Source organism: Urocampus carinirostris, chromosome 6 (genome assembly GCF_059441175.1).
Source record: "Urocampus carinirostris isolate Australia breed hairy pipefish chromosome 6, RoL_Ucar_1.0, whole genome shotgun sequence".
NCBI classification, from domain to species: Eukaryota; Metazoa; Chordata; class Actinopteri; order Syngnathiformes; family Syngnathidae; genus Urocampus; species Urocampus carinirostris.
Genome location: NC_142354.1, coordinates 11,099,071 through 11,114,549, shown reverse-complemented (window position 1 = coordinate 11,114,549; position 15,479 = coordinate 11,099,071). Strand labels below are relative to the sequence as shown.

At 39.2% G+C, this 15,479-nt stretch overlaps 1 protein-coding gene across 5 annotated transcripts in view; it reads left to right on the top strand.

The window, feature by feature from the left end:
- The window catches only part of LOC148363806 (calmodulin-binding transcription activator 1-like), a 183,325-nt gene that overhangs the window by 140,159 nt on the left and 27,687 nt on the right, over positions 1-15,479 (top strand). For all 5 annotated transcript variants that reach the window (XM_088337864.1, XM_088337862.1, XM_088337863.1 and 2 more), the window contains 5 exons: positions 200-326; positions 2,420-2,554; positions 9,081-9,229; positions 10,098-10,282; positions 10,350-10,428. In XM_088337864.1, the coding sequence (XP_088193990.1) occupies positions 200-326; positions 2,420-2,554; positions 9,081-9,229; positions 10,098-10,282; positions 10,350-10,428 (675 nt within the window). The remainder of the gene's footprint in view (positions 1-199; positions 327-2,419; positions 2,555-9,080; positions 9,230-10,097; positions 10,283-10,349; positions 10,429-15,479) is intronic.

The window sequence follows — 15,479 nt, the reverse complement described above, 5'->3', positions numbered from 1 at the left end:
AAGTGACTCATGACGGAAAGCGGCGGTGAAAGAAATGGAGCATGTTCCTGCTGATTGCTGAGTTAATGAAATTTCAATATTACATGGATTGCTGTGGGTGGCTTCATTCATTCTAGCTGGCGGATTGCTTTAAAGGCAATACATTTCCAGGAACGGTTTTTCATGGCGGTTATTGTGTGTTTGATGTTTTGGGCTGTAGGGCGGCGTCAAGGTGCTCATCACGGGGCCTTGGTTGGAGTCCAGCAGCGAGTACAGCTGTTTGTTCGACCATATTAGCGTCCCTGCTGCCCTCATCCAGCCCGGCGTGCTGCGCTGCTACTGTCCAGGTATTATCTCGAATCAGTAGATCCGACAGAGAGACCTAAGCCACCATATTTTTGGTATCCATGTATCAGACGGGGAGCAAATAGGGAGGCTAAAACAACAGCGACCGACTCTTCAATCGCTAGTCATATCATTTCTTCCTCATTATGCAGACTATCTCCAAAGACAGTTCAAAAGTCTCTCAATGATTATATACAAAGTTATATTCATGGCATCAAGGTGTCAAAAGATGCTAATAACCTTGTAATGTTGGCGATCTATAAGGAAGTCTTCAGCCCCGAACCAACTTCACATAGAAATGGATTCAGGGTATGTAAATGTTGTAGGCTTCCTTTCTAACAGACCTGAATGAGTTTTGGATATGTCGCCTTACTCATATTTTTTGGCGCATCCAATGCTATAAAGGCTGTCTTTGGAGATAACTTTATAAGATCATAAACTTTGACAGAATATACCCATTCCAGAATTTTTTAGGGCATGTTCTGTTTTCTTTGTCATGGTGATATACCAGAATAACGTGGTAGGGAGGAGCTACACGTCATGCCGTGGGGTTAATAGGGTGCCGTGTTTTAACCGACCCAACAGCAGCGTAAACTTCAATTTAATAAAATATTAAAAACTTATAAATAACTTAGTTCCAGTTCCCATCAATCAGCTTCACGTTGAGCATGCCTTTATCCACTTCAAAGACTTGTCCAAATTAGTTTTTGTCTGAGGAAAAGGGACGAACCTCACCCCTACCAATCGTCCTGGGTAACTCTGATCACGTGCCCCAGACCCATTGTCGAACCATTTTTGATACAAAACACTCTTCTTACAAATATTTCAGGTTACAAAGCTACTCCCAGAATGAAATAAATTCGTAAGTAGAGGTTCCACTGTACAAGCGTGTAGATCACATGTGATACAAAAATAGATGACTTAAATCAGCAGCCACCGGCTGTCGTCATTCTCACGTACTGATTAGCTGAGAACAAGCACTGTCGAATCTATTAATCGTCATTATTGTCATTGATAACAAAATGTTGAACAAATAAAATATAAAAATGTCTTGCCTCGCTTCAGGATCACTGAAAACTGAGTATTTCCTACACAAAATGAATAGATTAATCATTGAGTAAATTCATTTAAAAAAGAAAATAAAGTATTTCATGTATTAAAGGTACATTGTGTAATATTTGACCACTGGATGGCACTTCATTGTCTAATGCAAACAAACAGAAGTTTAAGCACAGGATAGCAGCAAGATTTCAGACAAACTTGCCGCCGACTACTAGTTATGGATTACGCTATGTAAAAGTACACATTTTTCGACCATTAATATTTATAAAAAATATAACTGGTATTATTGTTCATGTTTTTCCCCATGATACAAATCAATGTTTTTTAACTGAATTAAGGTTTATTTGTGCCACTTGGATGCACTAAATATTACACACTGTCCTTTGAAGGCAGGCATATCCAAAGTCCGGCCCCGGGGCTTGTTACGGCCTGTGATCAAGTTTTTACCGGCCCGCGGCCTCTGTCATAAAATGTATAATACACTGTATGTGGCCTGCCAGTAATGTTGACCGCAGTATAAGACAATTTTGTACAAATAATAAATAAATGACCATTTCACCAGATGATGGCAGTAGCCCTTCAGCCCCTTTGCCCTTGGCTTTCTGTGAGAATTTTTAGCCAACCCATTTCCGACATGGCGACTTAAATTAAAAAAGGAAATTTGACTGTGAGGGCCGCCGCTTTCACCACAAGTGAAAATTGGAGTATTTTTCACTAAAATCTGAAACAACTGTGTCTGCCTATTTGCCAAGAGACTGTGGCTTTCTTCAAAGATTATACTATATCAAGAGGCGCAGCCAGACGAAACTGGAAGCTGTTCAAACGTCACAGCACTGCTTTTTCACAAGACCCTGCGAGTCAAATGAAAATGCTACAAAGGCGAGCTACGAGGTCGCGACGCTGATTGCCAAGCGCTGAAAACAATTCACGGATGCTGGATTTACTAAAGACTGTTTTCTGAAAAGTTTGCACCCCCCTGCTTTGAAGAATTATGCACTGCATTACATTTATATTCTGACGTTATTGTTCGCAGCCCACGACACGGGACTGGTCATGCTGCAGGTTGCAATGGGTGGCGAGGTCATCTCTTCTTCTGTGGTTTTCGAATACAAAGCACGTGACCTTCCTGCCCTCCCTTCCTCTCAGCATGATTGGCTGTCTTTGGACGGTAAGAGCACAAAACATTTTCGTCTTATATTATTAAAGTGGGTATCGTCTTATGTTAGAATTCAGCCGATCCTTGAAAAGTCTTGAAAGGTATTACGTTTATTATTCTAAAAATAAGACCTTAATTGGCATTAAAATGTCTTATTTTAAGATTTCTATTTGTGTGAACTTAAAAGGTTTAGTAAAAAGGTGATTTTTCCTGCATCATGATAAAAATGCTTCATGAATGTAGTAGAAGAGTTTTATGGAATTAGTAGTTATTTGCCAGTTTTGACTGAGGATCCATGATATACTGTTAACATCCTTTTTATTTAGTGTTTTCCGTATATCAAACTTTGGAGAGTGCAATGTTTTTCGGATGGAATTTTTTTAACTACAGTAGACCAAAATGTGATGTAAAAACATAAATAAATTACCATTTCTTTAAAACTGCCCTTTAATTCATCTGGTGTTTTTTTTATTAATTGTAAGGATTTTTCTAGCTTTTATTTTCAAAATCGTTAGGATTGAAACGAATTATCCTTTACTGCAATCAGTAAACAAACTTGCCTCTAGGTGTTGCTTGTGCTCCACCATAAATCTTTTTTTCTCTGAAGGATACTAGAATTTCCTACACTGATAAAAAAAAAAGTTAAATCACGTTATTACTTTGAGCTCTTTGAGTTTTGATATTAATTAATAATCCCAAGAGAATGGAATCAATGAACCAGGCCGATGGAAATAACACACACAATTTATTAACACAGCGAATTAATGATAGGGGAAAAAGGGGGGTAGGGGAGGCGCCGGAGATGATGGGAGCTATCGACCACTGAAAGAAGCACAAAACGAAAGTTTCCTTCGATAATGCTAATCGATTTGGGGAGATTCCCTTGTACAGAAAAAAAAAACGCAAATTCCCCTGAACCAGCAGACATGGTGTTAAATCTGAAAACATCCTTTTACTTTTTGTTGCGGAGAGATTTGGTCTCGCGCTCCATATGGTTTCAATGTGTGGCCCACGTGCTGGACCCAAGGCCGTAGAAAAGAGCACGAGTTAGCATCTCGTTAGCTGCTCCTCTTGCACTATTTGCGCTACTGTAAAATACTATACATAGCCATAATTATTTAGTATATTATTAGTACTCAATACTCCAACTCAATACAACATTTTATTTATATCTGTACATTCAAGGAAACTGTGCGGGTCAGACGTATCGACATTTCGTTCCGTATACACGTGTACTAGAATGACAATAAAGTAGATCTGAATCTGAATCTGAGTTATTGGTTAGCTCCTCTTATTAAATGGACCAGGGAGGCTTGACTCGATCATGCCTCATTGGGCGTGGTCTCAGATATTTGTGACCACAAGGATCAGATAACGGTGTTCGAAGTTGCTAAACTTGTTAGAAAGCCAAAGAAGTGAGACATTTGCATAATGTTCTGTACTTGAGGATGCCTCCTCCAATCGACATAATTACGTACGATGAGAACATGGTTTTATCAATACATTGCCTTGGATGTTTTGATTACATTCAAAACCTAATGTTATCAGATTTCATTATGGTACATGGTGAATTGGTATGTTTTAAAAAAATCTATGCCCTTGTTCATCACGTTTTTGCTGAAGAAAACTTAAGCGGGTGATCAGGGTGTAATATGCTAAGTGACCTCATTTGGCTTCATGCTGCCTGCTGCCAACATTTTCAAACATAGCTAGCACATCGCCCTTCCCTTGTCTCTCACCGTGGTTGTATCGAAGTCAAGCGCTACATAAGCTTCGTCAAACTTGCTTATCTTAGTTTTCGGGAGACTATTTGTTTTCTACTTTATATTTGCCTTTCTACTTATTCCTGTTGACTATTTTATTCACGGAATGGTCTACAATATTTTGTGACTATGCATTATATTCGTAGTTTGCATTGTGGAAAGTGTGGATGCTAAAAGCGGGTGGTAACATAACCACTGTATAACAAACTTTTAGTGTAATACAACTGAGCCTCCACAGACTCGCACGCAAACAGTGACAGTAGCCAGGATAAAGGGGAGTGAGCGGGGCTAGGAATCAAATGGACTGAACCATTTCAAGGCGGGGGAATATTTCCGTCACTGCATTGTTTACTTTTTTGTTTTCTTTTACTTTTTGGGTATTTTTCCTCATATTGAAGCCAACCCTGTCCTTTATTAAGGAAAGAGAGTTTGACGGGTTGGTTAGGTCCTTGTCAAGTAGCTTGTGCGTAACACACGCGTCTCTCCAACTTGCCCTGATTTCACTGTGCGCGTGCGTCTGCGCGTTGCGCACTGCGGCAATGCGGCTGCACGACCACACACCTCAAAGACCGAAGGGCAAAGACAAAAGACATTTAGCAGACAATATAAAGCATTTTGAAAATAAAACCAAGATTTGGAAAGGAATTTTAATGGCGTGGTGACGCGTCAGGTTGCTAGCACGTCCTCCCCCCCGCGACGGTCACGATGACGAACCAAGCTACCCAAAGTCTGGCGCGCTGATTTGAAGAGAGGATAGTGTTCTTTTTTTCGCTCCCTCTCTCTTTTTTTCCTCCCTCCTTTCTTTTACCTCCCTCCCCCTCTGTTGTCGGGAGGATCTACATGCGCGTCGCGCACTTGAAACTCAACTGGAACAAAGACGCACTCGTCGTTAGCTTCGGGTTCGTAGACCATTTTGGGGACCTTTCTTTTACAAAATGGATATTTCCTGTTGCATGCTTGGATTGTTTGTGGCGATTTGTCTTTTTGGAGGGGAAGTGGGAAAAAGAAGAAGAAATTGGACAGGGTTTACTTCAGGAGACAATAACAGTTCAACAAGTGCAGGGAGGTTGTTTACCGTCTCGCACAATAGCAAGTGATTTTGATGCCTCTGTCTTTCAGGCATTGTTCTCTACTTTCCTTTCATGAGTTTTGGTGCTTTCTTGATTTTTGTCCTTCTTACAGCATTTTCCTTTCCGTACTGTCTCCTCCATCTGGTAAATTTGACATTTTATGGTTCATGCATGTGTCTAGCATCATTTACTTTCATGTTTTGTGCAGTTAGAGCTTGTGAGTGTCCCCACATAGTCTGCTTTATTTTACTCTCTATTTTTTCGAGTTTGAGTTATGTAGCGTCCAACATATCCTTTGTTGTATTATTTCATGTTGTTGTTCAGTAAGGGGAATGAAGTGTTCCAGCGTCTTCTAACTTTCATGTTTTGTTCTGTTAGAGCTGGTTGGTGTTGGAAGATTGTTTAGTTGTTCCTGGTTACTGTCCCAGTATATCCTGTGCTGTAAATGGTAAAACGGTAAATGGTCTGCATTTAGATAGCGCTTTTCAAGTCACTGAAGACCCCCTAAGCGCTTTACAATGTGCTTTACACTTACCCATTCGCACACACTCACACACCGATAGCAGCGACAGCCACGCAATGCACCTACCTGCTTATCTGGAACACTAAATTTTCAGTGTCTTGCCCAAGGACACTTCGACATTTAACTAAGAGAAGCAGGGAATCGAACCTGCGACCTCTCAGTCCCAAGAAGAGTAGAAGAGAAATGCTAGCCATATATGTTAGCTTCGTCAAGTTGTGTCATAAAATTAAAAATTATAAACTAAATATTTTTATTTTGATATAGCATTTGTTGATTGAACTCTATGAAGTTGTTCCAAGTTAGTGTCTCAACATATCCTTCTTTTTGATCGAGCTATATAGTGTTTTAACCTATCCTATGATGTATTTATTTCATGTTTTGTTCTGTTACAGCCAGTTAGTGTTGTAGTTGTTCCTAGTTAGTCTCCCAACATATTTAATGTTGTCTTTCTTTGTTGTGACTTGACTTGTTTTTTTGTACAGTTAAAGTTAGTTTGTTTCCCAGCCTATCATGTGCTGTTTAATTTACATGTTTTGTTCTGTTAAATTTGGTTGGTGTTGGGACATTATGTTGTATTTCTTAATTAGTGTCACAACATAACCTTCTTTTCTGTTGAAGATATATAATGTTTTAACTTATCCTATGATATATTATTTCATGTTTTGTTCTGTTATAGCCAGTTAGTGTAGTAGCTGTTCCTAGTCAGTGTCCCAACATATCATATGTTGTCTTTCTTTCTTATGACTTAACTTCACTTAGTTTTTTTTTTTGTACAGTTCAAGTAAGTTTGTGTCCCAGCCTATTCTGTGCTGTTTAATTCACATGTTATGTTCTGTTAGATTTGGTTGGTGTTGGGACATTATGTTGTATTTCTTTATTAGTGCCTCAACCTAAACTTCTTTTCTGTTGGAGATATATATTGTTTTAACTTATCCTTTGATGTATTTATTTCATGTTTTGCTCTGTTATAGCCAGTTAGTGTTGTAGTTGTTCCTAGTTAGTGTCCCAACATATCCTATGTTGTCCTTCTTTCTTGTGACTTAACTTGACTTGTTTTTTTGTCCAGTTAAAGTTAGTTTGTGTCCCAGCCTATTCTGTGTTGTTTAATTCACATGTTTTGTTCTGTTAGATTTGGTTGGTGTTGGGACATTATGTTGTATTTCTTTATTAGTGCCTCAACCTAAACTTCTTTTCTGTTGGAGATATATATTGTTTTAACTTATCCTTTGATGTATTTATTTCATGTTTTGCTCTGTTATAGCCAGTTAGTGTTGTAGTTGTTCCTAGTTAGTGTCCCAACATATCCTATGTTGTCCTTCTTTCTTGTGACTTAACTTGACTTGTTTTTTTGTCCAGTTAAAGTTAGTTTGTGTCCCAGCCTATTCTGTGTTGTTTAATTCACATGTTTTGTTCTGTTAGATTTGGTTGGTGTTGGGACATTATGTTGTATTTCTTAATCAGTGTTTCCACAAATCTTCCTATACTGTATTGTCTTTCTTTTATGGTTTCGTTCAGTAAGATGTATTGAGCGATACAAAATATTCCGCATTGAATTACTTACTTACTACATGTTTTGTTCTGTTAGAGCTGGTTGGTGTTGGAGCATTATGTTCTTTTTCCCAGTTTGTGTACAAACATTTTTTTGTTTTCTTTTTTATGTTTTGTTCAGTTAAAGGTAGTTTGTGTTCCAACATATTCTATGGTGTATTCCTGTCATGTATTGTTCTGATAAAAAAGAATAGTCTTTATTGTCATTGATTACAATGTAGTGCGCATAGTTTACAGACATGGCACTCCAGGATAAAAACAAAATAAAAGATGTAAAAGACAAAGTAAAATGAAAAAGACGTGGTTGTTAGAGCTGGTTCTTGTCGTAACATTCTTTAGTTACCCAATCCACACATGAGAATTATTCCCTGCACCTTTGTCCTTCTTTGTCAGATAGAGGTCCTGGCAGTAAATACAGAAAGGAATCGTGTATTCCTCCCTTTCATGTTTTGTTCACTTAGATTAGGCGTCTCCAACCTTTTTTACCCAGTTTGGTATGAATATCTAAAATAGCAACTTGGCTGGATGGCTTGCTAAATAGCTAAAAAGGTAGCTTCATAGTAAGCTAGAAATGTATACAGGTATAGAAACTATAAGGGAGCTAGATAGCTAGCTAAAAGAGTAAAAAGACATATTCATAGCCAGATAGAAACCTAAAAACTAAGATAAGTAGAAAGCTAGAAAGGGGATCAAAATTTAGCTTGATAACTTGCAAAAAGGGGCAAATGTTAGCTAGATATAATGCACAGATGTAAAAAGCTAGCCAGGTAGCTTGCTAAATAGCTAAAAAATTAGGAAGATGTAGCTACAAAGCTAAAAATGTAGACAGATAGCTAGCTAAAAACTGCACATTTTGTTGCTCATTTGCTTTATAAAATCCACGAATTGGAATTGAATTAAATGTTGTTATACACAGGGCAGCACGGCGGTGAAGTGGTTAGCGTGTGTGTGGCACAGTTCTAAGGTCATGAGATCGAACCTTCCTGTGTGGAGTTGTTCCAAAAACATGCATGTTAGGTGAATTTGCCGGTCCAAATTGTCCCTGGGTTTGCGATTGGCTGACAACCAGTTCAGGGTGTCCCCTGCCCACTGCCCGAAGATAGCTGGGATGGGCTCCATCACCCTGGTCATCCTGGAAGGGGGATACCACTTGTCAGGTCCTTTCTCAAAGTTTCTCTTTTTCCTGACGCTGAGGTTTAGAGTTGTTCCTTGCCCGCATGTTGGTTTAAGATCAGGTAATTGTGTCATTGTAATCCTTTGAGACATTTTTGTGATTAAGGGCTATACAAATAAATTTGACTTGACTTGACTTGAATCACTCCCGCGACCCTACTGAGGATAAGCGGTGCAGATAATGGATGGATATAAGTAATCTTACTAGAAAATCACAGTGACCCAGCACTGGTGAGCAACCTCAACGGTCCTTAGAGGGCACCAGGTTGGAGACCCCTGGTTTAGATCTAGGTTATCAGATGTTTATTAAGAGCAATTAGCAGTCTCTCCCTGATTGGTGGACTGGATGTTTGTAGCTTGTTCTCTGGCTCCTGGTTCTTCTTCTTTTTTTGCTCACATATAAGTCGTGAATAAATATTCAGTACCTATGTATAATAGTATATATGTCTTATTTTCTGTAGATACCCAATTCAGGATGTCCATCTTGGAGCGTCTGGAGCAGATGGAACAGAGGATGGCGGACATAACCAATCAAAACCCCAGCTCGGAAACTATGGCAACCAAGAGTGGAGGAGGAGAGGGAGGCGGAGCCAATGGACAGCAGTCTCAAGTATGGATGAAAAACAGATGCACTTTGTTGGACCTTATATTTCTCCAACGTAAATAAGGGTAGTATTTATCGTATTGATTTTTGCAAAATGAGTCACTTTAATTTCACAGGGTTCGTTCAAGAATCTAGAAAACTGATTTTGTCGTTAATTACATTATTTTAATTTTTAAAAAATTCTTACAAAGCGCAAAATTGCCATTTCTTTTAATACATTATTTTATTTTGAAAAAAGAAAAAAATACTTGAAAAGTACAAAACTGTCTGCGATGTGCCATATCTTTTTTTAACTTCTCTTTATACTTTATTTTGAAAAGGGAAAAAATATTCTTAAAATGAGTAAATTATCAATTATATTTTTCATTTTTTTATTATGATCATCCATCCGGTTCGAATGTATTTTAACTTTAACTTTATTCGAGTTTCAAAAATGTTAGTAATCATTCGTATCATTGGAATTTTTTTACATGTTGTTGTTGTTGTTGTTGTTATTATTATTATTATTGTTACTATTTTCATTATTAATTTAATATTTTGAGTTTAAAAAAGGGAAAAAATAAGCCAAATAATCACGTAAATTTTTGTAGAGTGACCAAACCATTAGATGACGCATACAAATATATTTACTGTTTTTCTTGTGACGTTTAGTAATGTTCTCACTCTGACTTTTATTTGAAATGCTAAAAAGAAACAAATTTCAATATTTTTTTATATTGGAGAAGGAAACTGGAACGGATTAATGGTATATCCGTTCATTCCAATTGGAAACGACGACTCAAGATACGAACACACATCTAAAGTCGCAATATTTGTTATTTTCGAACAAATTCGTACCGAAACTGCAAAACCCCCATGCCTTTTTGTGCCCCAGACGTCCCCCGACCACAGCTCTTTCGAAGGCCGCGTGGTGGTGGTTTGCGAGAAGATGATGTCGCAACCGTGTTGGGCTTCGTCCAATCAGCTCGTCCACAGCAAAAACTCCCGAGGGATGACCTTACTGCACCTGGCTGCCGCTCAAGGTTACGCCGGCCTCATCCAAACTCTCATTCGCTGGCGGTGAGTGATGAGAAAATGTCGGCGGGAAGGGGCGGGGCTTATTCAAATGACCCGTTTTTCGCCGCAGCACCAAACACGCTGACAGTATCGACTTGGAGCTGGAGGTGGATCCTCTCAATGTGGACCACTTCTCCTGCACGCCACTAGTAAGTGATCGGAGATTTCCTGACTCCACCCTCTTCGCTATACAGGATAATTTGCTCTACCTACGATGGAAAATCCAGGTCACGAATATTCCCAAACACCGCATTCCAGTGTGCTCATGCAAACTACTATGGAAGTTAAATCCAGCTCGCCATAACATTCTGAGTATGTCATAAAAAGAAGAGAGTCTCTGGGTCAGGGGTGTCAAAGTCATTTGAGCTGTAGGTGCCACGTGCTACAAAAGAAAAGTCTCCTAGGGGCCGGACTTGTTGGATTAAGAGAAAATGAGAAAAAAAGAGATAGGGAGAAAAAGAGAGAGAGAACAAGGTATACAGAGTAAGAGAGAGAGAAAGAGAGAGAAGGTAGGAGAGACAAAAAAAGGGAGAAAAAGGGAGAGAACTAGAGAGAGCACAATAGAGAGAAAGAGAGAGAGAGAGCAATAGAGGGAGAAGAGAAAAAAGGAGAGAGAAAGAGAAAAAAAGAGAGAAAGAAAGAGAAAACAGAAAAAAATGAAGGGAGTAAGAAAATTAGAACCAAAGGGAGAAAGATTAAAAGCTTTTCATGATGGCGTTGTCATGTGAAGTGTTCCTGCCCCATACTGGTTGCACCCAAGAGGACAACTAAATTTTTTTTGACAAAATATTTTCAATAATCATAAAATATTATGCAACAAATTATTTAATAATTTGAAATTTCATGTTTTACAGAAGATCCTTGAAAAACACATGAAATATATATTAAAATATTCACAGATCTACAAAAAAACATTTTAGCTTTTTACACACTGAATAGATTTAAAGTCGTATGACAACACACATTCCCTGTAAATGCAAAACAATATAATATAAATTAAAAATAATAGTGCTACAAATGAAAAAACTATATACAATTCTATTGTCACCAATTTAGACACATATCCTCTGCAAAACACGCAAACAAATTAAATTAAGATAAATAAAACAAAAAGTGAAAGATCAACAGTCCTTAGGATTCAAGAATGTAATACTTGTCAAGAACCGGAACAGGATAAGGACCCAGATGCGTGACGTTTCTCACACAAGCTTTTATTTTACGGGAAAAGGGATCAGTCATGCACGTTAAGCAGCAGTCTGGCATGGAATGACAGGAAGCCAGAGGCCTACAAGATCGATACCAATTGCCCGACCAGATATCGGACAGATGGGGTCGATACCGGACAGGACGGGGAAGACAGGATTGATATCAAAACAGGATATTGAAATTAAACAGGACAAACTAGACGGGAACGAGACTAAAAACCTATATTAAACAGTACAAAATAAACGGGAACAATACCGGACAGGAAATACCAACAGGAAACAGGGCCGAGTCAAAACACACGTCTTGAGGGCCAGAGGTTCGTTGACGGACTGACAAAGGGAGAGTGAGAGCACTCAGCTTAAATAGAAGGGAAGCCAATCTGTCAGCTGGGGCCACACGGGCGGGGCCAATTGGGCACCATGGCAACCCTGACAATACTTTCTAGTTTGGAGCAATCAATATGATTAAAATGAGTCCAAAAATGGCTCATTTTTCTGCTTCTTATAGAAATAGTACTTTTTTTTGTCTTCAGTATTGAACTTAATTAATGAGCCCTTCCTGTTTGTAAACATGTGTGACATATTGAAGCTGCGCATGCATTTATGAAGCAGAATGGCAGAATTCATGTCAGTTTATAGTAGTCAATTGACACAAAAAGATCATATATCATAGATAGGAACAGCTAAAAATAATACAAAGTATGTGAAGCAGGGATATCAGCGCTGGATACCTTCCTTTGAAGGTACTGGAAAAATTGGCCTTGAAAGTGCTTACAAATTGCTTGAATTTGGCCATGAAAAAATGTACGAACCCTTTTACTACTTGAAGGTGTTTTTAGCAATCAGTAAGACGTGTTTTTTGTCACGAACAGAACGGAATCAGGACCCAGATGCGTAATATTAGCCACAAGCCTTTCGAGATAAAGAGTCAAGTCAAGTCATTTTTATTTGTATAGCCCTAAATCACGAAGAGTCTCAAAGGGCTTCACAGATTATTACACTATATTACACAGACTATTTTTCAGCCGACGAGAAGAGTAGGTTATTCATATGCTATGGAGTAGAAGTGAGTTTTAAGTTTAGATTTAAACATTTCCACTGAGGTTGCAGATCGGATCTCAGGGGGAAGAGCATTCCACAGCACCGGTGCCCGGATGGAGAACGCTCTCGAACCAGCAGAACACTTCTTTGCTCTTGGGATCACCAGAAGACCGGCACTCTCAGATCGTAGGCTTCGGACCGGGACGTAGGGGCAAATCAGATCTGATAGATAAGAGGGAGCAAGTCCATGTATGATTTTGTACAATACTAAGAGAACCTTGAAATCACATCTATGGCTAACTGGGAGCCAATGCAGGTTAGCCAAAATAGGTGTTATGTGATCGTACTTTTTTGTCCTAGTTAAAAGCCTCGCTGCGGCATTTTGTACCAGCTGAAGTGACTTGATTCTAGACTTCGGGAGACCAGAGAGTAGTGCATTACAGTAATCGAGACGGGAGGTAACAAACGCATGAATTATAATTTCCGCATCAGACTGAGACAGTATTGAACGGATTTTAGCAATGTTACAAAGATGGAAGAAGGCGGTTCTAGTAATTTTCTTTACATGCATTTCAAAGGATAGATCAGGGTCAAATATGACACCTAAATTTTTAACTGAGTCACTCTGTGTGATGTGACATTTGTCAATGTTCACAGCAGTTTTTGAGAATATATCACGGCATTTAGATGGACCAATGACTAACATTTCGGTCTTTTCAGACGCAAGAAATTGAGTGACATCCACTCTTTTATCTCAATGAGGCAGGCCTCCAAATTTCCACAGTTTAGTGTGGGAGATTCCTCCAACGGAAGATATAGTTGAGTGTCGTCTGCGTAGCAGTGGAAGCTGATATTGTACTTGCGAATAATATCACCTAATGGAAGCATGTAAATGCTGAAAAGAAGGGGGCCAAGCACTGAACCCTGCGGAACACCGCAGGTAACATTAAAGGGCTCAGATGTCATTTCGCCATATTTAACACAGTGTGTCCTATCTGAGAGGTAGGATCTGAACCACGAGAGGACGGTTCCTGAGAGACCAATCCGTTTTTCCAACCGTTCTAGTAGGAAATTGTGGTGCACTGTGTCAAAAGCAGCACTAAGATCCAGCAGCAGCAAAAGTGATGAAGCGCCAGAATCCATTGCCAGTAGGAGATCATTTGTTACCTTGTTCAGAGCTGTCTCAGTAGAGTGGTTAGCCCTGAATCCTGATTGCATGGATTCAAAAAGGTTATTCTCGGATATGAAAACATTTAGCTGCTGTGCCACTACTTTTTCAAGTACTTTAGAGAGGAAAGGTAGGTTTGACACAGGTCTATGATTACTTAAGATTTCTGGATCAAGGTTGGGTCTTTTTAGTGTGGGTTTAATAACGGCGGACTTAAAAGCTGCTGGAACTACACCTGAGGAGAGTGATATGTTTATAATATTTAGAACTGAAGGTCCAAGGACGCCAAAAAGACTTTTAATAAGTGAACCTGGGAGCGGGTCGAACTGGCAAGTTGTCGGTTTGGCCGCATTCACCACCTGTTTGAGATCATCAAGTGACAGTTCACTAAAACCGGACAATTTCCCAGGACAGCCACCCTGTCGTGCATCTGTAGATTTCAGCCTTTTAGTATGTGTGGTATTAATAATTTCTTTAGCAATTTCTTCCTGTATGCATTGAATCTTCTTAGTAAAGAAGACCATTAAGTCATGAGCAGAGTGCGTCGAACTATCTGCAGTAGTCTGTTGCCTTGTAAGCGATGCTACAGTGTCAAAAAGGGCTTTGGGATTGTTCTTTTGAGACGCAATCACCTTCGAAAGATAGGCCGATTTTGCAGAGGCAAGGGCCGCTTTATACTTTAACAAGCTGTCACACCATGTTTGATGGAAAACCTCAAGCTTGGTAGCGCGCCATTTTCTTTCCAATTTCCTGCATTCTTGTTTAAGGGTTCTAGTTTCATCAGTAAACCAAGGGGTGCGTCTTTTAGGACGTGATTTTAGCTTCATGTGCGCTATTGAATCCAGGACACTAGTCAGGGTGGTATTGAACTCATTCATGAGTGAGTCAATCGAGCCATTGTATGAAGGAAAGGACGCAACTGCTCCAGGAAGGAGTTCAAAGAGCTCAGAAACTGTGCCAGTGCTTATATTGCGTCCGCTAAATCCTTCAGCTTTTTTAACACTACATTTAGCTAGCACCTCAAATGTAACTAAATAATGATCCGAGATAACGGTAGTACACGGTAACACCATCATGTTTGAGGTTAAAACTCCTCGAGTCAGAATCAAGTCTAGCGTGTTTCCATCTTTATGGGTTGGCAAATCAACCAGTTGATTAAAACCAAATGCATCAATTAGAGACTTAAACGCAATAGTAAGTGAACTGAGTGGGGAGTTCATATAATTGTTAAAGTCCCCCATAATTATAATTTTGTCTGCATAGGTTACTAGTTCAGACAAAAGTTCAGCAAATTCGTCTAAGAAAGTTGTGTATGGCCCAGGTGCGCGATAGATAGTTATTACATAAATTGACAACAGAGAGGACCGCATCACAAGAGCCTCAAACGCCTTGTAATTATTAGAGGTACGAGGATTAAATTTGAGCGATTTTTCAGAAATTAGCGCAACACCACCACCCCTTTTCAACGTGCGCGCTATATGGCTACTCTCGTAGTCTGGGGGAGAAGCATAATTTAGCGCTAAATACTCATCCGGGCGTAACCAAGTTTCACAAAGACCCATGCAGTTAAGTTTATAATCACGGATAATGTTATCAACAAGTAAAGCTTTTGGAGCAAGCGATCTAATATTTAACAGACCAAATTTTAGCTTTGCTGAATCATTTGACTTAGCTGAACTCTTTGTAGTCTTTGTCGAGATCTTCAAAAGATGCCGCGGTTGTTGCTTTTCGTGTGCGCTGAGTGTAAAGCTTCGGTTGTCCGGCGAGGAATGAATGGTGGAATTAG